This window comes from Choloepus didactylus, chromosome 13 (assembly GCF_015220235.1).
Source record: "Choloepus didactylus isolate mChoDid1 chromosome 13, mChoDid1.pri, whole genome shotgun sequence".
NCBI classification, from domain to species: Eukaryota; Metazoa; Chordata; class Mammalia; order Pilosa; family Megalonychidae; genus Choloepus; species Choloepus didactylus.
This window is the reverse complement of record NC_051319.1, coordinates 20,668,222-20,694,089: the sequence shown is the minus strand read 5'-3', so window position 1 is coordinate 20,694,089 and position 25,868 is coordinate 20,668,222. Positions and strand designations below refer to the sequence as shown.

Genomic DNA, 25,868 nt, shown 5'->3' with positions numbered 1-25,868 from the left:
CACAGGCACTGAAACACAACCCAAGATCAGCAGACGCCAGCCACATGCCTTCCCAGCTAACAGAGGTATTCTAGACTCCACTGGCCTTCCTTCGGTGAAGGTATACTTCTATTGATGCCTTAACTTGGACATTTTCACAGCGTTCAGACTGTAAATTTGTAAGCAAATAAACCCCCCCTATAAATGAGAATCCATTTCTGGTATTTTGCATAATGGCAGCATTAGCAAACCAGAACAGATGGGAGTTTGATGTTTTTGACACTTGCTGGTAATTATTTATTTATGATCTTCTTGCCAGTGATTTAACCTTCTATGTGTAAAACAATAAAGAACACAATATTTTTATGTTTTTCTTGAGAATGCAGGCTCTAGATTCAGATTACCTGTATCGCCCACACACTAGCTATGTGCCCTTGGACAAATGACTATTTCTCTCACAGGCCTGTGAGATACTGCACATAAGGCACTTGGCCTGGTACAAAGGAAGCTTTGGTATGCGTGAGCTATCATTTTATCACGTTTCCTTTATATTTGAGACTAATGCATAGGTATGGAGATGAAAACATTAGTGGAATTACTATTCCAACATAATTAGAATCACTCAATTTTCCACTCCTTATTTGTTGATACAGATAAAATCATCTCTGCTAACCACGAAAGCATTTCATCCAAACCAGCAGCTTATTCTCCATGCTGGAGCCAGAATGTAAAAATGTTGGTGCATATTAGGATTTCAAACTGTAAATAACCAGACAAGCCACAGTGTAGTAAAAGAAGGATTTTAGGTTTCTTTGGTGAAACAAAAACAGATATAAAAGTTACAAAAGATTTTAGATTTTCATTCACACACATGCACACGAAAAAAACAGTCACTCACAATTTACACTATACAAGTTATATTATAAATACAAAAAATTATTTGTGCATTGTAGTGGAAGAGAAAAAAATTAAAACCTAGTAGGTTGACAGTGTGGTTCTGTGCTCTAGAAATACATAAGGTAGGATTACATTTACTGCAGTAACCAAGAGAACGGTGCTTAAAGACACTGTACAATTAGCGCCACCGCCATTTCCATATAAGCCAAAGGAGATTCCATGAGAAGAAACAATGCTGAGCCAACCCCTGCCTGCTCTTTTGCCATCTGCATTTTATTTGCTGTCTACTCATCTCAAGGTTGCTCTAACTTAAATTAAGCAAAGATTCCCAAATGCCCTCTTTCCGTTACAAGTTTTTCTTTAAACATTAAATTAAGTGGATAATGATTCAAAGTCATTTTCAGCAGTCTCTTTATTCAGATAAAGGTGAGAAAACGGAGTGCAGGGAGGGAGAAAGTTCAGCACACTCTCCACCTATCAGGAAGAAATGGCCACACTGTTTCTATATACACGCTCCTTGCTTAGACTGGGCAAACACCATTTGCTGAAAGCTAAACACTTTTCCACTCTGTTTATAATAAACACTTGATGCAACGTTCTATCCATCACATTATTTAATCAGGGACAAACTATCTATATTATATGGTTCCTAACTGTGGGAGGGAAGTAGAAAGGCTAACATGGAAAACTAACTAGCATACTATGTCAATTTTCAGGTCTTGGAGAAAATAACATCCAATAAATTAAATCAGTATGGCTTACTTCATTTATTTATGTATGCGTCACAGCTGCAGCATTCATACATAAACATTCAAAAACTTTATAAAAGATTAAAATGGTTATATATACAAAATTTCTTTCTTTGCATGTGTGTTGTTGCAGTTGTTTTAACAATCCCCCACCCTCAAGAGCCCAAGGTCTGTATCCATTTGAAATGCATTGTTCTGTAACCTTGAGAGTTAGTGTGAAAGCCACTAAAAAATAGATCCGGCTGAGTTAATAATTAGCACTGTGACCCCTAAAAAATGCTCTTGGTCATAGAAAAGTCCTCCATTCAGGCCTTTCTTGAAAGTGAAGAAAAAAGGAATGCAGCAAAGAAGAGTTCCACATTGCAGTCCCTACTTCTCATACTTCAGCATCACGTGGAAGCCACATGCACTATGGCTGAGATGGGTGCAGTGGTCTACAAGACTGTGTTTGCTGTGTTTGTTAGTTGTCCGGGAAAAGCCACCCTCAGTCTTGCTAACATATAAAGGACAAGTGAAACCATTTCCAGCCTAAACAAACTACATAAAAGCAGCCAAACCAATGATTAAAGACCTCGAAGGCTCCATAATCATCATTAAATATGCCTGAACTCACTGTGACTTTTTATTTTATATACAGGATTAAAATCAACATTAAATCATCTTATTTACATTGCCATTGGTGCTGAAATTGAGCTTTTTAAATAGTACAGTAGGCTGGTATACATTAGAAAATGTAGAAAATGGTCTGCACCAGAGGCAAATAGAAAACTAAAGAAATTAGGTAGGCTGGAAATGGTTATTTACTGCCCTCTTCTTCTTTCGTTTTGCTTGCTTGCTTGTTGATAGCCGAAACTTTCATGTTATTTTGGGAGCACGGCAACTCAAAAAGATTGGACAGTGGTCCAAAAACTCCAAACCAACTGATAATACTTCTTGAGGTGATTGGAAAGGCACAGGAAGTTAGGACTTTGGCTGAATGATGAAAACAAACAACAAACATTTTCGCCATTTTAGGGGTCAGCGCCTTGATTCCTGCCACCTCCGACTCCAACGATGATCATGTTTTGACTCATTTATTGAATTGTCCTTTGCTGATGAGGAATTTTTAAAGTATTTCTTAGAATAAGTCCTTTGGTATGCAGATGCTACATGGAAGAAAAGAAAGAAAGAAAGAAAACACAACAATATTACTTGTTCCATACCCTAAACTACTGATACCATAGCCGTAAAATGAAGGTGTCTAGTTGTTGTTATAGCACGGTTGTCCATTCTTTCTAAAGTACCACTTACGGTTCATGCAGGTAATTTTAGGCATAGCCCATCTTCCATTTCCTAGGCAACGGATGGTTGGAAGGTGGCGTTGAATGAAACCATCTTTGCAGTGATATCTAATCAGGGAGTTGATTTCATAACGAGGTTTCATCTTTCCAAAGGTCTTGGCATTTTCTACAACAGGGGGCTGGCCACAAGCAACTAAAGAAAAGCAAATGGGTTATTTCCAAATAATCTAATTTTTTTCAGTTAGTATGAATCTCTCTTTTTCTAGGACCTAACCAACCATCTTTGTTAAAGGCAATCATTGATAACTAAGAAATCACATTTTTGAAGAGAAAAACTCAATCTTGAGGCTTTGGGGCTAGGATGAATCACCCTATAAATATCAATTCCAACTCTTGAGAAGAGTAAATAAGGGTAAAGCTTGGAATATTTAGCAATCATTTTTAATTTACAATGAAAAAATCTAAACAGGAACAGAAAGAATTTGCAGAAAATAATTTCAAGCAGTAGAAGTAAAAGAAACCTTACTATTTTAGAATTCAAGACACTTGGAAAATGGGTTCAACTGAATTTGTGTTAATCTATCGTTTTATTTAATATCTGTGTACTTAAATGATGAATAAAACTTGCTTTAAATGGTGTATTTTCTTAAAAATTAATTTTTATTAAATTATTTGCTGCTACATATCCCTAATAAAAACTTAATTTAACTTGAATATAGTTTCCCTAAATGGCATTTCTTAATCATTGCTAACTTCAAGAATTCTGATACCACAAAGCCCACAAGACCTTATTATATTCTCTAAGAAATAATGCAGCTCTTCAATGGGAGAATGATTACCAGAAACTTGGGTACCAAGAAGTTTTATGCTAATATCTTAATATTAAAAGTTTACAATTATTTAAATTTATTTATATATACAGAAGGCTGTTTACAGCTGCATTCTTTGTTCAGACTTAACTTAAATATTTAGTTCCTCTAATTTGCTTCTGTTTCACAAAACACCTTGGAAGGTATTGGCCCCATTTCAAACAATGTTGTCTTTAATGAAACGCTAACCAAACATATCTCTTCATTCATATAAGAAATTATCACTCAGATAGATATAATCTGAAACAGAGAACTATAAAGTCATACTATCTATAACTGAGAAGTTAGAAATATTTATGCATGCGAGTGATCTTCACAAATTCTTACAACATAAACTGATTGCTATAGTAATATTTCAGTATCAATCATGAAGCTACACTATGCATTTGGTTCAGTGATAGCCCCAAGCTGGCTCCCCGGCACACTTCTATCATATTATTGAAAGGCCACATGTCAGCTCATATGAGAACGAGACCGAAGTGATAGAGAAGGTTAAAAATTTTCTGTTAGATAATTCACTATACTTGATTCTGTGCTGTCCTGACCCAATTAGAAGCTGTTTTTATAATTGTGAGGAAAGTAATGTATAGGCTTCTTTTAAAACTATTCAGTTAGGAAGACTCATTATAAAGCTAAAATAATTCTGTGAGTGTGGTATTGGCAGGGATAGGCAAACAGAGCAGAAATAGATCCAACATGCTTGATATTTGACATATGCTTGATACTTGACAAAAGCAACATGGCAGAGCAACGGGGAAAAGGTAGTCTTTTGACTTGGACAATTGGGTATTTCATCTGGCAAAAAAAATGCATTTGGTTCCCTACCTCAGAGAATACATAGAAAATCAATCCCAAATGATTTAAATATATATGAAAATCAAAACTATAAAACACTTACAAATCAACACAGAATATCTTGATGATCTTAGGGTAGGTAAAGATTTCTTAAAATATAGGAAGTTTAAACCATAAAAGGAAAATACAACTACATCAAAATTAAGAATCCTAATCATTGAAAAACACTGTAGTGTTAAGGGTAGAGAGAAGCTACAAACTGGGAGAAGATATTTGCAACACATATAATTACCAAGGGATTAGAAACTAGAATACATAAGGATCTCCTACAAATCAATATGTAAAAGATAAGCAACCAATTAAAAAAATAAAAGATATGAACAAAAATTATTACAAAAGAAGAGCAGTCAATGAACTATGAGCCTACAAAAAGATATTCAGGGAAAATCATCTAAGAAAATGCAAATTAAATCACAAGAGATAACATTTTATACCCACCAGATTGGCAAAAAATTTCAAAGTCCGATAATATCAAATGTTGGAGAAGATGCTCCACAGCAACCAGACCTCTCTCATATTGCTGGTGGGAATGCAAATTGGTACAACAACTTGGGAAAACAATTTGCTATTTTCTAGTAAATCTGATGGTACATATATCTTATGACTCAGCAACTTCACTCCTAGAAATACACTCTACAGAAATTCACACAAATGTACCAAGAACAAGTTCAAGGTCAAGAATGTTCACAGAAACATTGTTTGTAATAGGAAAAACACTGGAAATAACCCAAATGTCCACTGACAGGAGAACTGATAAACCAAATGTTATATAGGCACACAATGAAATAATATACAGTGGCAAAAGTGCACCAACGTGGATAAATCTCACAAACATAAATGCTGAACAAAAAAAGCAAGGCACAGAATACACAATTCCACTTATGAAAAGTTCAAACATGCAAAATGAACAGATTCTAATAAAGATAAGCAGTTAGTTAATATCCATTTACACTAGAAACAGGAAAAAAAGCAAACATTTGATTTGCGATTTTTCAAGTTCCATTGCAGAAATGCTGCAGTAATGCACATAGGAAAGCTTCTCAGAGAGAAGATATTCAGAATAAGTTCTATTTTAGTGGAGGAATAGCAGAGTAAAGTGGTCATTGATAGCAGCTGAGTTTCATCTGAGAATATACCTTTGTGTATTTTAGTTTTCTCTTTCTTTCAATACAATTTCTCACTGAGGCTTAAGACTTTCTTAAAATATTTCGAGTATGTGTACTTTTTATTTTGTGTGCTTTTTATTTTTATATTCAAAGTCAAATAAATTAAATGTATTTTATACATTATACTTATATTTTGTACTCTTGAAGTAGGTAAAAATTCTGGGTCTAAGGACTAAATGACATTCAGGTTGTAACATTATTACCAATTGCAAACAGGTTAAAAATATTTTATGGATTTCCTCCTATTTGTTTAAGGAAGAAGGCTATGCCGTGTACAATGATAAATGCAACAATTCACTTTTAAAAATTAGCTTTCTTAATTTTATCTGTCTAAAGGCTACTAGGCAACTCTTCTCATTGTAGAATTTACATTACGAATATTTTCATTTTTTCATATTTTGAAGGTATTCAACAATAGATACAGGGATGGAATTTTTGATCAATGATTCATAAACATAGAGGAAGCTTCTCAGGGAGTGATTAAAAATCTCAAATGCCTGCAGAAACCAGGAAGTTAATAAAAATGAGACAAGGACTGAATGAGACTGCAGGCCCACCTAGCGAGGGCTGGGACTTCAAATCACTGATAAATTTGAATATGGGCAAATAGCATATGCTGCCTTATTTTTTTTAAAGCCAAAAATCCAGATTATTTTGTGATATACCCCAATTTTTAAATGTTAACAACTGATTAAATTTTTTGATGCTTTCCTCATCAAATTAAACAGGGCATAGGCCCTTGGATTGGCAGTTGTTTTTCTGAAAGATACTAACAGTAGTGTTGCTATATAAATTCCATGTTGTTATGCTGAGTCCCTGAACTCTAAGGTGAGAGTATTACTAAGAACAAACTTTTCAGCTGTATTGAAATAGTGAAATATTCCAAAGCAACAAGAGATGATGTACGTGACATATACAGTTTGTCTCAAAGAATGAAGCTTGTTCTTAATTTTCTTGATAATTGAAATGCACATTAATTTAAAGATACATTATTAATGAGGTAATCATTACCTGTTCCTTTCTTGCAGGTATAAGTGAGATGGTAATTGCAGGGAACATCATTCCATTGGCCATTCTCATGCCAGATGATTACAACACAATCTTCTCCAGCAGAAAAGAAGCTGTCTGGTTGGTTGGGTCTCCAGTTCTCATATTGCTGCAAGAATGGAGGGAGAAGGTAACTATTGATAGTCAAAGAGTAACATATAAGAGTGATAGTGGCATTACATCACAATCCAATTAGAATGGACTCAACAATTTCTGTTGGGCCATCCAGCAGAACTGATTGTGGTGGTAGAAAAGTTTAACCTGTGAGTGGAAAATGTATATAAGATTTTTCAAAGTCTTTCTTCAACCAATGCCTATTTTTTTCCTTTGACAATGAGATATAGCTGATAAATTTCGGTTTAGTTATCCTAGATTTCTAAATACATATGCAACCCCCAATTCAAGAAATTTCATGTTATTTTTATTAATTATAACATTAATGAACTAAAGAAAAAAACGTAATCTTATCACTCTACTCCATTATGTTTTCTTCCAGTCTTTGTGTGCACATATAAGTTCATTTAGTTGGGATCATATTGCAATAGAATTTCAACCTTTCTTTTCTTATCTTTACCACTATAAAGTACCTCTCCTTGTCTTATTTAAGGCTAATGAGATTATTTCTATCCAAATTCATTAATTTGGTAATAAAATTGAGATTTTCTATATAATATTTTTTGTATTTACCGGGTATACCTATGCCCATCATTCTATATTCAACCTTTTTGAGTTATTCTGCTTTTGATGTGATTCTTTTGTGTACCATACAGCTGGAAATTGTTTTATTCTAGTAGGAATATTTGTCACATTTATGTTTATCATTATAAAAGATATGCTTTTAAAAATATAGTTTACTATAAATATATGCTTGCTTTTCTTTGTATAATGTATGTTCAAATAAATAAAAAAGATTTAATTGGTTTGAAATTTTTCTACTGGTTACCTTTACACCTAAATCTTCTAGATGGTATCTACTGAATATATATAACCTGAAATATCTTTTGCCTTCAATCATAATAATACATGTCATTTATTTAGCACCAGTAAAGGATGACACCCTCTGCTAGGTACTTAATATGCATTACCTCTTACAACAATCTAGCACAGCTGGTAGTAATTTGGAACTTAGAGATGTTAGGCACCCAGGACTATAGTTTAAGTCCATTTCCTTGTTATTTTAAAATGTTGCCTCCATGGCAACTGATAATTATATGAAAAAATGCACTCCCTATGCCTATTCAAGAATAACAAACTTTAGAGAGATGAAAATAATACTGGACCACGAATAAGTGACCCATTTCTATGCCTTGGGTCTCCTGTGAACTAGAATGTGATGTGGGAGTTTGTTCAGCATCTTTCTGGCTCGACTTGAGTATTACTTTCCCACTCGACTTTGCCTGCCACCATTTTGTAACCACTAATGCAGACAAGACTCATGGAGACAAACTTCCTTAACATGGTAGAAACACAGATTCAGATTCAGATTTATCTGACAGTGGCTCATAGAACTATCTTTTTTGGGTCCATGGTACATTAGCCTTTATTTAAATTAAAATAAGTTTCTGGTTTGACACAATGAGTCAAGGGATTTTAGTTGGGAAAGATACAGTCAGACAAAAAAGAACTGCTCATGAGATTTCATTGTTGTCAATTCAAAGCATGAAAAAAGTGGTCCTACTATTTACTCCCAACAGTTCCATTACTTTTATGTACTTAAAAAATGTATAATGCAATCGAGAATGCCTGTTTTTTTTTTTTTTCTCTCAGAAAAAAAATGTGGTTTAAATTTTGTTAATGTGGTAAAAACCCAGGTCTTCAATAAAATGTTCTGAAAGAAGACCTAAAGATGGAAAACCTTGGGATTAACCAACCTTCTACTTTTCCTTCAATCCCTTCCCTTAGCTTTACTTTAAAGTCTTCCTTAATTACACCAAAGTTAAGAAAGATGACAAGAGATTCCTGCTATATGAAAAAAGAATCTTCTAAGAGCAATAAAATAGCAAAGAGTGAAGAGAAGTTTAATGAAGGTGCTTTCTTTTCCAAAGCTCAAAATGAAGGGTGTTGTCCATTTTTCTGGTGGAAAACCCAATCCAAGAATGAAAAGGATTTAAAACAACTCTAGTATGCCTAGTGGGACCAACGAATTACCTCCCAGATGGTCCTGGGAAGGGTACGTCTCCCTGCAACTAGAAACTGTTTATCCTAATTATTTCTCTATTTTCCTTTTCTTTGCTTACTTCCCTCCCCTTGTCACACCCTCACCCTCCACCCACCAAGACTTTTTTTTTTTTTTTGTACTCTCCTTTAATACGTATTAGACAAGGAAATGGAACAACAAAACAGAGGTATAAAAGTCATATTACCCTTATCTTGATGTGTAACTAAGTTGCCTTTAACAGACAAATTTAAAGCAGCATAAAAATAAACAGCAAAAGAACATAAATTCATTAAAATGAACAAAAGTCTACATTAATACCTTCTATAGTCAAAGATTCCAGAGCTCCCCAAATATTTAATTTGGATTTTAGAGCTCAATACTTCCTAACTTACTTTCTGACTAAACATTTACAAGAAACCAGTAAATGTCCTTAAAAGCAGAAAAATTTTCAACACACCAATAAGATGTGCAAACACATTTAAAACTGCAATATTCTCTCCTTCCTTGTCCCTACTCACACTGCCCATCTCCTTTCCTTGCTTTATTTTTCTTCATAATGCTTATTCCCTTCTAACATATTATGTAATTTAGTTATTTACGGGATTTTCCCTCCCTAGTAGAATGTAAGCTCAATGAGGACAGGATTTTTTGTTTGTTTTGTTTACTGCTGTATCCTCAGTGCCAGGAACTATGCTGACACACAGTAGGTATTGAAAATTGTTTGATGTTTAGAAATAATGAGCCCCAGAGTGTGTGACATTCTTCCCCATCCACACAAACCCGTAATCAAAGATGTTAGTTGTTGCTAAAAATGACAGGTGAGACAGGCAATCACAGACATAGCCAGTTTCCGGAAGGAAATAACCTTTCTAGAAAACAGTTGGCAATACATACTAAGAGTGTCAAAAATTTATGACCCTTGGATCCAGTAGTTCCTCTAAAACTCTATCCTTAAAAATAATCAGAGATGTGAGCAATGTTTTATGTTAAGCAATATTTGCACTAGCAATGTATACACACACACACACACACTAACAGGACACATATATGTACATATATAGCATGTACATATGTTAAATAAATTATAGTATAGCCAATAAAATAGAATATTGTATAATAATAATAATATATTTTGTCTTTGTAGAATATGTAAGGAAATGGAAAATACTCAGATATTAAAATTAAAAAGCAAGCTACTGCAAAGGAGAGGCTAGGCCTCCCTATATTTGTGCCTAAGAGTCTCCTCCTGAATGCCTCTTTGTTGCTCAGATGTGGCCCTCTCTCTCTGGCTAAGCCAACTTGAAAGGTGAAATCACTGCCCTCCCCACTACGTGGGATCAGACACCCAGGGGAGTGAATCTCCCTGGCAACGTGGAATATGACTCCCGGGGAGGAATGTAGACCCGGCATCGTGGGACGGAGAACATCTTCTTGACCAAAAGGGGGATGTGAAAGGAAATGAAATAAGCTTCAGTGGCAGAGAGATTCCAAAACGAGCCGAGAGATCACTCTGGTGGGCACTCTTACGCACACTTTAGACAACCCTTTTTAGGTTCTAAAGAATTGGGGTAGCTGGTGGTGGATACCTGAAACTATCAAACTACAACCCAGAACCCATGAATCTCGAAGACAGTTGTATAAAAATGTAGCTTATGAGGGGTGACAATGGGATTGGGAAAGCCATAAGGACCACACTCCACTTTGTCTAGTTTATGGATGGATGTGTAGAAAAATAGGGGAAGGAAACAAACAGACAAAGGTACCCAGTGTTCTTTTTTAGTTCAATTGCTCTTTTTCACTCTAATTATTATTCTTGTTATTTTTGTGTGTGTGCTAATGAAGGTGTCAGGGATTGATTTAGGTGATGAATGTACAACTATGTAATGGTACTGTAAACAATCGAAAGTACAATTTGTTTTGTATGACTGCGTGGTATGTGAATATATCTCAATAAAATGATGATAAAAAAAAAAAAGCAAGCTACTAAAAATATATGATGATCCAAATTTTATACCTATTCTCAGATGCAGCTATGTATGTATGTACATATATATAAAAGACCAAAAAGTAAATGTACCAATGTTATAAAGTTTATTTCTGAGTAATATGTGGCTAAGAGATAATATATTTTTACATATTCTTATATATTTTCCAAATTCTCAAGAGTGAGCATTAATTACTTTTAAATCAGCAAAAATGAACATTATAAAATGATCCATGCAGTTATCAGAAAGGACCCATGGATTTCTTTGCTAGCCCTTTTTTAATTTAACCCCAATAAAGATCAGTTCAAATGACCAAAGTCAACTTGACTGCCATGTATTTGCAGCTGCCATTTCCCCCTGATCTGAACACTATAACCATCTCATTTTCACACTAAATAAGATTCGGATTCCTGGCCACTGAAGTGATTCTCAGGGTTTAAGCTGCCCAGACTGAGACCTCTGCTAAATGGTTTAATTGTCTTTGGTGGGAATTACATTTGGCTTGCAGTGATGATTTAAAACGTGTGTTCTGTGTTGTTGCTTGGCAGAGCTGTGGCTTAATGGTGCAAGACCAAATTTTAGCTCTGTGGCTTTTTTACAAGAATGTCTGATACCCACAGGCTTGTCACATTATTACCTCATATCTGATAGCTCCATTGTGCAGATTTATCTTGGCTAGGACCTTTGATTTTGCCCCATGTTATTGCCAAACTGACTTAGCAAAGGAAACGCCAGTTTTCTGAACAGCTTTCTTTGTTTCCTCCTAAATTCTTTACAGCCTTATTCAACGTTACTTACAGGGAAAAAGATTATAAAAGATAAAATGTTGACTTTAGATTAAATAATGTATTTTTTTCTTCAGTAAAATTAAGGGTTAGGAAGAAATACCTCCTTTGGAAATCAATTCTGATTTCTGAGAATGCAATAGATATACTCTCATACAGACAACGTTTCATAAATACAGAAATGTGAATTTGTGGAATGAGCAGAGGAAACACTCATCCCTGCCCATCTGGCTATTTTCCTCCTCACTTGGGATGATGAACAAACACTCTGGGAGATCCACCCTGCATCAACCCTCTTCTAAAGCTGGATGAGAAAATTAAGAATGATTCCAAAAGCCACCTGGCTTGGAGAGAAAATCATTTTCATCTCTTTGATGCACATTTGCCTGCATCACAGGGACACATGCTCCCCATCCTAAGCCCTGAGCTCTGTAGCTATCTCCAGAGGCAAGAATTAGAAACAGTTACCACACCAGAAAAGAGAACCCTCAAATCACTTTGCATTTTCATTCCCTTCTTATAGCAGAGAAATTTATGATCTAAAACTCAAAATATTTGATGTAGAGGAAAGCAAGCTCATATGTAAAATTTTCTACATGTTATATGCAAAGTAATCAACAAACTTGCATTTTATTAAGAGATTGTTATTTTTCACCTAGTATGAAACTGCTTAATGCTATATGTTACATGATAGTTTCTTTAATTTTCAGAGTTTCAATTAAATGGCCAGCTCTCTGTATCTGTTTTTTCAAAAAAGTGCCAAAAAAGACAGCCATTTCAATTAAATTGGATACAGTCACTTTTCAGTTATTGTTTTCTCTTTCTTTTTCCCCCAACTGGATTCAAGAAAGTCGGCTGCCAAAATTATGAAATGACTCAAAAAACCCTGGCTGAAATCCAGCAGCTCATACAGTTCTCTCCACACACACCAGAGAACTCATTGCGAACTGATCCTAATAGTGAGGGTTTTCAGAGCAGACTGAAGTTATTCATCAAAATGTGTCAAGCTTTATAAATGCTTAGAGTATTTTGTTTCAAATAATCTGGACTTTGTTCTTTTTTTTTTCTTTTAAGTATTTCTGTCTCACATTAATTATCCTGTAGGTTTTCTGCAGCAACCATGACTTCTCTGCCTGCCGACAGTCCCAACTCTCAATTCCACAGGTCTAGGGGGGATTTGACTAAATTTTTTCTCAGTCAGGAAGGCTGGAGAGCCCTTTCTCTCCCTCCCAGCTCTTTGCAAGTTTCTGACTTGATTCAATCAACTGAAAAAAATGGTTTGTGCTTTTGAAAGTTATCGGTAACGTATAACTTACAGACAAGGTTTATATCTTTTAAAGGTGAATATCTGATTACATAGTGTCCAGGAGGTCCCAACTCTCATTCAAAGATACCAGAGGACCGTTTATCTTTAAAATACGTACCATGTGGGTGTGATCAATGGCCAGTCCCTAAAAACTCAGCAGATAACCAGCACCACAAGCAAGAACTAAACAAACTGCTGGTAAAAATATGTAAGGTAATTTAATTGACCTTTTCCTTATGCAGAGATAGATAATTACTTTTTTCCTAAGGTTACGAATGTATTCTTTCAGAAATATCCAACAATCAGATGAGAAGCTTTTATTTCTTTGTTTTAAAAAAGGAGTATCCCGAATGCCTCTTTGTTGCTCAGATGTGGCCCTCTCTCTCTAGCTAAGCCAACTTGAAAGGTGAAATCACTGCCCTCCCCGCTACGTGGGATCAGACACCCAGGGGAGTGAATCTCCCTGGCAACGTGGAATATGACTCCCGGGGAGGAATGTAGACCTGGCATCGTGGGACGGAGAACATCTTCTTGACCAAAAGGGGGATGTGAAAGGAAATGAAATAAGCTTCAGTAGCAGAGAGATTCCAAAAGGAGCTGAGAGGTCACTCTGGTGGGCACTCGTACGCACAATTTAGACAACCCTCTTTAGGTTCTAAAGAATTGGGGTGGCTGGTGGTGGATACCTGAAACTATCAAACTACAACCTAGAACCCATGAATCTTGAAGACAATTGTATAAAAATGTAGCTTATGAGGGGTGACAATGGGATTGGGAAAACCATAAGGACCACACTCCACTTTGTCTAGTTTATGGATGGATGAGTAGAAAAATAGGGGAAGGAAACAAACAAACAAACATACAAAGGTACCCAGTGTTCTTTTTTACTTCAATTGCTCTTTTTCACTTTAATTATTATTCTTATTATTTTTGTGTGTGTGCTAATGAAGGTGTCAGGGATTGATTTAGGTGATGAATGTACAACTATGTAATGGTACTGTGAACAATCAAATGTACGATTTGTTTTGTATGACTGCGTGGTATGTGAATATATCTCAATAAATGAAGATAAAAAAAAAAAAGGAGTATGCTTGGGTTCAGTTTGAGGACTGCTTTCAGTTAAGAAAGGGAAAAGGACACCCAGTTTCAGTCAGTTACTGCTATGACAGTCCCATCCCAGCTGGTCCTTTACAAGATACATATACAAGGAAACAGATCTAAGGGGAAAATATGCATGCAGGTGAATACCGAAAATGCAGGCTGGAGCAAAGAAGGGTCTTGAACTATCTACGCAACTTTCTAAAATATTATTTTTTTCCATACCAAGATTTTAAAACTTCTTTAAAAGAGAATTTCAATCTAGAAACCAAAAATCCTGAAGGTGGTCATTCCTCAACCTCTTCCAGAGGGAGAATGCCCAGAATATCAAGCAACGTTTTGTTTTTAAATCCCTTTTGTCATCATCTTACCACTAAGAAGTTTTCAGAGCAGCTATTCTTATCAAAACAACTGATAACTAGCCCTTCTGCATAGTACTCTACCCATTTCAAATGTTTTTCACTGAGATTTTACATTTCTTAACTTGGTCAAATAACTACAAATAATCATCACCAGGCATTGGTTCTCCTAAGGAGTCAGAAAGGCTGTTTAGAATCTCTTGGTTCTTCTTTCTATTGGTTCCTAAAACTTACAATATAAATGAAGACAAAACAAAATTTTCACAGACACTAGATGAAATTAATGTTTATCTTTTTGTGAGTCATAAATTTGAGACTTACCACCACCCCCCACACACACACACACATACGCACTCTTACATACACAGTGGCTTCTTGGCACTAGGGAAGGATATGTCTAAGACCTTTGGGAATACCCCTATATTTTGCACAAACCTATATAGCAGATAAGTTCCCACCATACATGTGATAAAGAAGAGCCAAAATGGTTAACAGAGTAGACAGGAAGAGACCTTCAGACGGAAATACTGAGCTCCCTAAGAGACTGTCTTTAGACCTAATCAAACAGTTCTCACACACTGGCCAGCCATTGGTACAGTTTTAATTTGTACCTGGGCAAAAAGTACAAATTATTTCATATTGTGGATCTTCAGGCTCTCTCATTTTATAGCTGAAACTGCAAATGCCAATGATCTACTCTATTCGGCTATCTATCTACCTATGAACATATTTAGCTATAATTTTTCAGCTTAGAGTCACTCTTTATTTCTTAAAATTCACATAATTTAGATAGTCTTGAATGGCCAGCTAAGAACTCTGTGTTTGGAATGATTAAGGATTTTGCCAAGCACATTTAAACAAATTATCACACACATTCCATTGATAAAACCATTCTTGACATTTGTCCAGTGAGACCATTCTATGACACAATATATTATTTTATTATTGTTGGGATAATTTACTAAAGCTTCAAACTATAATTTTTTTTTTCATTTAACAGTCTAGTTACTGCATTCCACCTACCCTCTCTCCTCCCAAATGCTACCAATTTAATTCACCAAAAAAGAAATGTCATAAGAAAGCCACAAAAGTCTGTAGGTTCACATGCCAAGCAATTTAGCCAAGAAAAACCTTCTATTGAATCCTATCACTGTGTGTAAGGTGAAGATACAGGAAAGATTGGTCCTAAAATTTTGTCTTAGTTGCTAGGGTTTTATTAAACACATGACTCACGTGTTAGCTTTATGTTGCATTTAAAAAATCATTTCACTTCACAATTAATGTTATAGGTTAACAATATCAAACAATTCATACTAGAATGTTCAAACTGAATGCTACAGGAACTTAATTCACACAGAATATTATTCCTGCATAGACATAGGTGGGATTCTGGGAATGTGAAGTCTTGAAATATAAAACATAGTATGACCACTAGGTGGTGATATCCCTCTATCATTATATTATGTATCAACAAGTCAGTTAGTTTGTTAACAAAACAGAGCTTAGAATACCCAGAAAATATCATGATTATTTACTGCATATGACAAATAAAAAGATTTAAAGAGTATCTGTTATATGTTCTGTGATGGCAAACACGAAGAGAACATCTGCTAGAAGACAGACCTCAGCTAAACAGCATTTATCAATCTGATTGCATTCTATTCTGCTGCAGGCCATTAGGCTATAATCTAAAGTTTCCATCTGACTGTAATAGTTTACTTTTCTCCATTTTGTTTTTTAAAGTTATCAGAACATAATTTACATCAATGGCAAAATTGCATCAGAAGCAAAGCCAATGCTATAATCCTTCTTAGAAGATCATAATTCAACACCTAGGCACCCAAACGAAATGCCTGCAGTGTGATTCACAGTTAGTTTATTTTTAGGTAAAAATTTATCTGGAGTAGCTACAAAAACATGACACCTGAACTGAAAGTTCACTTCTCTGTGTGCAAACTTCCTTTACCACCTAGGATAGATTTTGCCACTGCCATACTCCCAGAGCTAGAAATTAAATCCAAATGCAGTTATGCCAAGTAGGCAGATAACCACCATAGTGTAAAAGCAAACTCTGAATAGAAAACAATTTCCCAAAAGGACAGTTTCCCAGTTTGAAACATACGCTGATAAGAAACCACCCCCTCACTAAAGAATTTTAGACTATCCACTCTAGGTTACCCCCAGCCTTTCATAAAGCAGGTCCAACAGTTAACCGAAGGAGGGTGAGGAAGACTACTTATTACAGAAATCAAAACATTTGTTAACTTTACGATGTGGGGTCCACCCGCCACCCCCACCCCCCTCTTAGATGGCTGTGGTACACAATAGTCATTTGTTTGCAGTCCATGCTGGGTACATTTAAGTTTATTTTAACTCATATGGGATATCTGACCTCCCTGTGAGGTAGAAACATACCCTTTTCTGATCCCTGTACTTGTTTAGAGTTACTCTGGTTTGGGTCCTTATTTATGTTTAAGGGAGGTTATGGTTTTGCTTTTGTCTTTTAGTTGAACAGGGTAATTCGCTGATCAGCAACTGAAAGGAAAAGAGCAGCTTTGTTTTAAAGGAGAAAGAGACATTTGTTTTGGTGTCACTACCCTATGCTGGCAGCCTGGAGTCCAATCCTCCAAACATGAATATGCTAAAGGGAAGAAAAACTAACTCGGGGTCTCCTGACAGTTGTTAAATGGCAATATGCCCATTATTTTCCTAGCTGGCAAACCTCTGCGGGAGAGACAATCTGGCAGCTCTTGAGTGCAGCACTAATCTTCTGTAATAGAGTGAGCTCACTGCCCTACAAAGCAGTAATTATCAACAGCATTTTTGAAGGATGTGAGTTACTCCCACTGTGAGATGGGGGCCTCAGGCAGAGCTCCACAGAGCTGCTTGCATCTAATCCATTACATGAATGGTGCCAGTGGGCTCTTTTGCCTCAAGCTTGTTTGCACAGGTCTTCAGTTATGAAGTGCTAACAACCCAGATACAATGAGAAACTGCCAAAACCCATACTTTTTTTTTTTTTTTTTTGCTTTCTACATGGTTATGTATTGCCTTACACTAATTAGCAATTAAATGTAAATGCCTCTGTGATTTTTAAAGCTGCATAGAGCAATGTTGGAAAGGCATCTGTGAGAAGAAACTACTGCATTGATTAAAAAAAAATTTTTAGAATAATTTTGTCAACTATAAAATGATTTCCTAGTGGTAGGTAAACATTTTTTTTCCAGCTTGTTGACCTGCCACTGGCTATCTGTACTCAAGGCAAGGACAAGAGGAGAGTTTTTTTTGTGTGTTCAAGAACTGCTCTGTAGCTTGTAACATTTTGCTTGCCAACATCAGAAGAACCAGTTCTTGATTATGAATCAAATTAAACTGCAGCTACAACTGAAAACACTCATGAAGAGCTTATTGGTCTTTTGCAGAAAGTAATCTGAATATTCTTTCATTTGTGAGTAACCTGTTAAGAGATAAGGAAACAGCATATATCCTTCCTTGGCTTTTAGGTTAATAGAACCTTGTGAGGTTTAACGTAATTAAATTATTCTAGATATGCCATGTAAGTTGTTTACAGAGAAGTAGCATCTAACACAGCTAAAACCACATGCCAGCAGGATACACGTCTGTCTGGAAATTTTTATAGAAAGTCTTCTAAGAATTTCAGGTAGAAAAATAAAACAAAGTTTTGGTTTGGGGGTTTGTGTTTTGCATTGTTTTCTGCCAAATCATGTGCAATCCTTTCAAAAGAGCAGAAACCTACAAAGAAGCTTAGAAAGCCCCAAGAATTAGTACTACTAATTCTCTTTTCAATGTCCAAGACATCTGGGAGAGGGAGGAGAATAGGAAGCTTTGTGTTTATCAAAGGGGAATAACGATACTTCCTGTAGAAAAAAAATAATGGTTTATGGCCTGCGATTTGTCACTCCTTTTCCCAGCTCCTTTTAAGTGTCTATTCTTGGAGTTAAGGGCTATTTCTTTATAGTTTCTACCTTTTCAAAGCTGTTTTTTCTCACAATACTTTCCTTGAGAGACTGATGTGTTTATTTATGAAAGATAAGAAGCCCTGGATTTAAAGTTAAACCCACAATGAATTCGACCATTTTCATGCATAACTCTAATCAATTGTTGGAGAAGGGTGAGCAGATGTCCCAAATTCTAGGTGTGCCAGCTTGCCAATGCTGGACTATGCTTATCAAAATGAGAAAAAAAAAGAAAAAGAAAAATTCAGTTATCTTCGAGAAACATATCTTTAAATAGGAATCTTAATCTTCATCAGTTAGACTTTTGTAATCTGTAACGTAATTGTCAAGGAACAAAATGAGTTGGTCAGAGCTAGAAAAATGAGACTTTTATTGATCTATGTTTTTGTAACTTGTTTTAGAACTCCCTGACTAGATTCAGAAAACTGCAGATGAGAGGAAGTCGTTATGTTTTCTCCAAACAGCAGAGTAGAGGTAAAAGGAGGCGGCCATGACTACTTACAAGGGAGCCAAGAAGCCAATCTTCAGGGGCCCTCACTGAACTGAGCATTAACAAAACAGAGATTAGTGAAGTAAAAATGTGAAAGGCGTGTAGAAAAAAAATTTTTTTAATTCAGAAGAACAAAATCAGGGTTTTGTTTTGTTTTGATTTTGGCCAAACATATCAAACATTCCAACAACTCCTTAACATTTTAAAAAGAGAACTGGACTGTCAATTCTATTCAATCTTCAACCTCTTTCGAAGCAACTACATCTGATTCACTGAAGCCTCTGATCGCCAGTAGTGAAGGATAAGCTTTGGCACAAGAGATCAAGGAGCAATAGGTAACAGAGATCTCCCCTGTGAGAATCTTATTCCTGGGGGTTAGAGAGAGGAGGGATCAAGACAGTAATAGCCTTAAATCTTTGAGATCCAGGGGTTGATTTTAATCCACTTGTTGGAAGGTGTGTTATACAAAGTAGCATGATCAAGACACCTAATAGTTTCAAGTATCTCCCTAATTGTGCTGTCTCATGGACAGACTATAGCCTTTAGTTTAAAAGGAGGTTGTGAAAATGATTTTATCATGAAGTATACAGATGAAGAAATATTAAGTGGTCCTATAGTGTTCCCCAAAGTCTGGATCTTCTGTGCTTGGAACAACAGACTCAGGTAGTAGATGGATAAATGAAGCTCTGTTTAACTTTAGGCAACAAAATCATCTTTGCCCAAACAACCCATTAACAATTAAAAGAGCTGATAACATTCAGGAAGTATATTTCCTTTTTCTTGTTTCACTATGTTTTGGATGTAGATAATAAGGTTTCTTATTCAGAAAATATTATTCAGAAAGTAGACAGAATATGGGCCTATCTTGAAAAACAAAATCCTCCTTCAAAGTCTGAGTAAATTACTGATTTCCTAAAGCTTCATGGAAAATCTTCCCTGATATAGCTCAAACATGCAGAAGAAAAAAAATGCTGAAAAGTTTGCTTTCCATTTTTTCTTTCCAATAATTATTACAAAAGTGTTCCTGGGACAACCATGGACAAAACTGTCATAATTTCCAGCAGAAATGCTTGTTTTCCTTTTGGTTAATAACTATGGTAAGAAGCAATATGCTCAGCTATACACTTCTGTTTTTGAGGAAAATAACTTTTTTTCCTTTCATCATATTTTAAAACCCACCTATTTTTCTGTAGTGCAGAGGTTAAAAAAAAATCTTTAATTAAACAAAAGATGGCACAAAGACATTCAGCCAGAAGTCTTAGTGTGGTCATTTCAGGATTCAAAAGAGAATGTGTTGGCTGGGCAATGCACAAATACTGATTATCATTTGTTCATTCAACAAACATTTACTAAGTGTCCATTTTATGTGAACTACTAGGTTAGGCATTGAAGAAGTAGAAACAGAAGTTAATTCCTGTCTCAGAAAGCTCAGTTGTCAAAAAGTCAATCCCACAGTGTTCACTGCTAGGATGGGAAGAGGCCACGAAAGGCTGAGGAAGCGGCCATACTTGGTTGGACCATACTCAACCAAGAAGGCTTCCTGGAGGAAGAAGACTCTTGGCTAAGCAAGTATTTGAACATTTGTTAAATGAACCTAGGACAAGAGGGGAGAACATTCTAAACACTAGCGCAAGTGTATACAAGGATCCAGATCATGACTTATTCTAGGAACTGTTGAGTATTTTGAGATGATATTGCTTAGAAGTGGCAGGAGACAGAGTTGGTGGGCAGGAGCCAGATCACAAGGGGCTATGAATGCCATGCTAATAATTAGAATTTTATACTGAAGGCAATGGGAAGGCATTGAAACATTTGAAGAAGGGAGTAACAGGAGTTCATAGCAAGGGGAGGGGGAGGTCATTAGCACTGGAAAAGAGACCTAGCAGAAAACACTTCAGACTAGTCATTCATCTAGCAACAGGTTAAAGAAAGAACTTAAAAATCAGCTAGTTGTATATAAGCTAGATAAGAAAAGTTTGCTTAAGGTTGCCAGCTTTAATGTGTATTTAACTTGAATGGTTTTAACTTAGTGTCTTTGAAGATGTTACTTGGGTGAAAAGTAAAACAATTCTTCACTGAAATCATTTGTTAGGGTTTCTAATAAAGCACTAGGTGTTTTTCACTGTTGGAGATCAACAGTCAAGTTAAAGAATAACTGGTCAATAGAAAGCCAAGTGACTAAGTGAAAACTAAAATAATATTAAGAGAAAATAACCTTAATATAAATCACAAGGGTAAGGCTAGAGTCAATTTTATTCAAGTGCTTTTTCATGAAATTTACTCCAAATATACAGTGAAAAAAAATTAAATATAACAAAGACAAGCATTTGGCATTTTATTAATGATACTAACACCCTACAATAGAGGCTAATAAGATGGAATAAATCAATCAGAATCTGAAGAATAAGGTCAACTTAGAAAACTTAGCCAAACAACATCAGTAATTCAGTATATGTATATAAAATTGAATTAGCCTAGATATAAAGCCTATTTATATTAAATATAATACAATTATACTGCAAGCTTATGGGAAGCAAAGTTTAATTATTTCAATAAAAGAAATTATTGAAATTGAGACCTAATATAAACTTGTTTGTTTTTATTGAGTTGTCAGGCTGAATCTCAAAAGACAGGATAAGGTAAATATCAAAGGTTCTTTTTGTTTTAATGCTGCTCTACCTCCCAAGAAGTATAAGCTCTAATAAACCTTTCAAACAAAAGATGGGGATAAGCGGTGGGGGAAGAAGGGAGAAATCACTCAAAACATAAACAATGTCCTTAAAATCACACACAGTCAAGTTAACTCCCTTTCCAAGTATAAGCAATCCTGCAGTCCTGGATGATGAGTTTACTACTGGGGATATTTTCAAAAGCAAGAAATCAGGAGTAAACAGTGAAACAAAGGAGAACTATTTTATTCAAAGGCCAGCACACATATGGAACCTGTTAAGAGGATGGTGGCTGCAGAAAGAGCTACAAATGAGTTTAAGGGAACACCTAGGCTGTCTCAGAAAGGAGCAGAATAGAGGAAAGGGTGGTTTCCAAAGCAGGAAAGTGGGATGGAGATCAGTCAAACGGGAGTGGCTATTGGGCAGATGGCCTTTTCTGTTCCAAAATGTTCAAAGTTAAGGGACACTCCTCAGCACAATTTTATTTTACACAAAGAGTGAATTACGAAGAAACTAAGAGTCTGTCTGAGTTTTGTCTGGATTTACTTCATGCTCTTTGCTTGTTTATGTATTACATATATATTTCATTTGCTGCCCTTCTTCAAACTCAGATCCTCATTCAGCACTCACTCCGTACCGTAATCTGTAGGTTTTGATGAAAAGTGTGAATTCATTAAAAGTAATATTCTTGCTTATGTTGTATAGTTTATGTTACATAGTTATCTATGCTGTTATCTTCCACTGTAATTTTCAGAGGAAGACCAGCATTTCTCTTTCAACAAAGTGCAGTGCTCACTTGTTTATCACATTTAAGACCAGTCTAGAGGATTGAGATGGTTATTAAATTATGTACTTAACAGCATTTGTGTGTCTCCATTACAAATTAATGGACATAGACCAAAAAAAAAAAAAAAAAAAAAAAAAAATGTTGAATTGGCTTGCTTCAGCATAGTGGAATAATGACAGTTGGTTGAGTCAAGCTTACCTGTATGGCACCTGGCAGGAAAGATAAAGTCCCTAAGATATTTTATAGACCTCATTAACTGCCAGGTAAAAGCCAATATGCAGTCTTATTAACTGAGCTCACAGGGAATATAAGGCCTTATCCCAGACACCATGAGAAATAAAAGGCATGGGGAAAAAGCCACTTCCCTGATGAGCTTAATGTCTAATGAAGAACCAGAATAAACATCTAGTCATGCACATAAACTCCAAGAACGAAAACTTACAAATCAATTCTATATAACTAACAACAGATTGGAAACAGCCTAAGACTTGGCTCAGTCAGGTCAGTATGCAGCAAATTCAAACTTTTCGTACACTCCACCTGGCCAAATGCAGCTATTCTAGGTTCAGGGAAGGAACATACAGGAACCCAGCCAATACATACACTTTGAGGGAAGTTGTGGGCCAAGTCTGCAAGACACAAGTAAGTACCAACCAGAATTGGCCATCTGAGTCCCAGGCATTCCCTAATGCAGTCTGGGGCCCACAAGCATCTGTACTTTTCACTGGACTATTTATGAAGGGAGACTTAACACTGGGACTTTGGGCATCCTAGAAACCTAATTTATCCCATAGGAATGAATTATGCATTCAATAAGAGAGAACTCATTAAATCCCTATACTAAATACTATACAGTAACAAAAATTAAAAAAAAAAATTTTATCTTCAATATATAGAAAGAGCCTTTTAATTTTATGTTTACTTATAAAGTAAATTAATAAAAACAAAATTGGTATCTTCAATTAAAGTTAATAGCTAAGGACCAATGCCATACCAACCACTACTAATCTAATAACCAAAGTAACCCCCCTTAGGTACAGCAAACTGAAAACATACAGGTGCAATGACTGCATACACATTACACAGACAGGACAATTCGCAGACGAGACTATTGATCCAGAGATTGTGACTCATGGCCCATACTGAGAGTATATTTTAAGGGCAATCTACTTTCCCTATTTTTTTTCTGTATCTTGCCAGAGAACTTACTTATGAACTTGAATAACAACTAGTGTTGATTAAACATAAAGTGATAACACAGAGAGAGTCAGGCTTTACTTCAGGTTACTTAAAGCAAAATGCAATCAGGAGTACTGTTTTCAAATTCAAGGAATACCACCAGCTGGAAGAAACTGAGCTTTGGAGACAGGCCTGAGTTCAAATATTGGTTTCACCATCTAGTGGCTTTGTAACTGGGTACATATTTAATGCTAACTGGCCTTCCCTTTCTTTACCTGTAAAACAGACACCTAATCCCTCTCTCAAAGGTCATTGTGACAAACAAAGGTAAATGCTTAGTACAGTGACTGGCACATAAGCTCTAAACAAATATTTTCAACCAAATGGGAGCCACCAAAGAAGATAATCATGAGACCATAATGCTCAGTTCACAGTGTGAACTGTGTTATGTCCACAACAGGACAGAGATGGTTCCCTAAACAGAGAACTTCCAAAAGCAGAGATTACTTTGGCATCTATTCTAGAATGAAATGTCACTTTTTCGCCAGACTCAAGAAATTCAAATAGGTGGCAGGTAATGAATGAAATTTAAGCACCCACAAAAAGGGTGTAAAAATGATTTTAAATTTTTACTCTTTTTGTCTAATTAGATTTTACTTTATACTTACTGTACAGCCATGTGGATACCAACATTGATTGCATTTTAGATTCAGCCAAGGAATACTTAGAAAGTGCCCAGGTCCCTGGTTTGATGGGTTGAGCCCTCTACCATAAGTTTTACCCTTGGGAAGACGGTTGCTGCAAAGGAGAGGCTAGGCCTCCCTATATTTGTGCCTAAGAGTCTCCTCCTGAATGCCTCTTTGTTGCTCAGATGTGGCCCTCTCTCTCTGGCTAAGCCAACTTGAAAGGTGACATCACTGCCCTTCCCACTACGTGGGATCAGACACCCAGGGGAGTGAATCTCCCTGGCAATGTAGAATATGACTCCCGGGGAGGAATGTAGACCCGGCATCGTGGGACGGAGAACATCTTCTTGACCAAAAGGGGGATGTGAAAGGAAATGAAATAAGCTTCAGTGGCAGAGAGATTCCAAAACGAGCCGAGAGATCACTCTGGTGGGCACTCTTACGCACACTTTAGACAACCCTTTTTAGGTTCTAAAGAATTGGGGTGGCTGGTGGTGGATACCTGAAACTATCAAACTACAACCCAGAACCCATGAATCTCGAAGACAGTTGTATAAAAATGTAGCTTATGAGGGGTGACAATGGGATTGGGAAAGCCAAAAGGACCAAACTCCACTTTGTCTAGTTTATGGATGGATGTGTAGAAAAGTAGGGGAAGGAAACAAACAGACAAAGGTACCCAGTGTTCTTTTTTACTTCAATTGCTCTTTTTCACTCTAATTATTATTCTTGTTATTTTTGTGTGTGTTCTAATGAAGGTGTCAGGGATTGATTTAGGTGATGAATGTACAACTATGTAATGGTACTGTAAACAATCGAAAGTACAATTTGTTTTGTATGACTGCGTGGTATGTGAATATATCTCAATAAAATGATGATTAAAAAAAAAAAAAAAAAAGAAAGTGCCCAGGTCCCACCTCCCAGAGCTGCTGTTTTAGTGAATCTGGGCTGAGGCTTTTTAAATTAAGCTCAGCCAGCTATGAGAACCATTAATATAGCCAGGCACATTTAAATGATTTCTAAAGAATACCTTCGCATTTAATCTTAGTGATTCAAACAGATTCTTAATCCAGCCTACTCAACGCTGTGGCCAGTATTACCAAGTCATTCTTTCTTTAAATAAAATATATATACATATTCTATATAAAAGAGGTAGAATACATACATATATATGTATTCATATATGTATACATATGTTTACATAAACGTGTATATATGTATACATATATATATTAGTCAGCATATATTGAATGGAAGGAGATTTACAACATCATAAATCAGCAAAACATTTTTTAAAGATGAAAAATGACCATGACCTAGCAAATGTCGGGTGTAATTAAGAAGAAGAAAGGTTAAAAAAAAAAAGACCTTCTTCCATCTTACACTTATTCTTTTCCTTTTTGCTTTGAAGAAATAAAAAGCAAAGAAAACCATCTGAAAGCCAGATCTAGGCAATTCTGCTAGTTATCTGGTTCTCCAGTCCATTGGAAATTGGATACACTGTTCTTTTAAAGAGATTAAAGTGACTAGAGCCCTGCATCAGTTAG

The 25,868-nt window shown here is 35.8% G+C and overlaps 1 protein-coding gene across 4 annotated transcripts in view; it reads right to left on the bottom strand.

The window, feature by feature from the left end:
- Positions 1 to 1,270: 1,270 nt before the first annotated feature.
- The window catches only part of VCAN (versican), a 107,004-nt gene continuing 82,406 nt past the window's right edge, over positions 1,271 to 25,868 (bottom strand). For all 4 annotated transcript variants that reach the window (XM_037801598.1, XM_037801595.1, XM_037801596.1 and 1 more), the window contains 3 exons: positions 6,807 to 6,951; positions 2,916 to 3,098; positions 1,271 to 2,770 (listed from right to left, as the gene is read on the bottom strand). In XM_037801598.1, the coding sequence (XP_037657526.1) occupies positions 2,643 to 2,770; positions 2,916 to 3,098; positions 6,807 to 6,951 (456 nt within the window). In that variant the 3' untranslated portion in view covers positions 1,271 to 2,642. The remainder of the gene's footprint in view (positions 2,771 to 2,915; positions 3,099 to 6,806; positions 6,952 to 25,868) is intronic.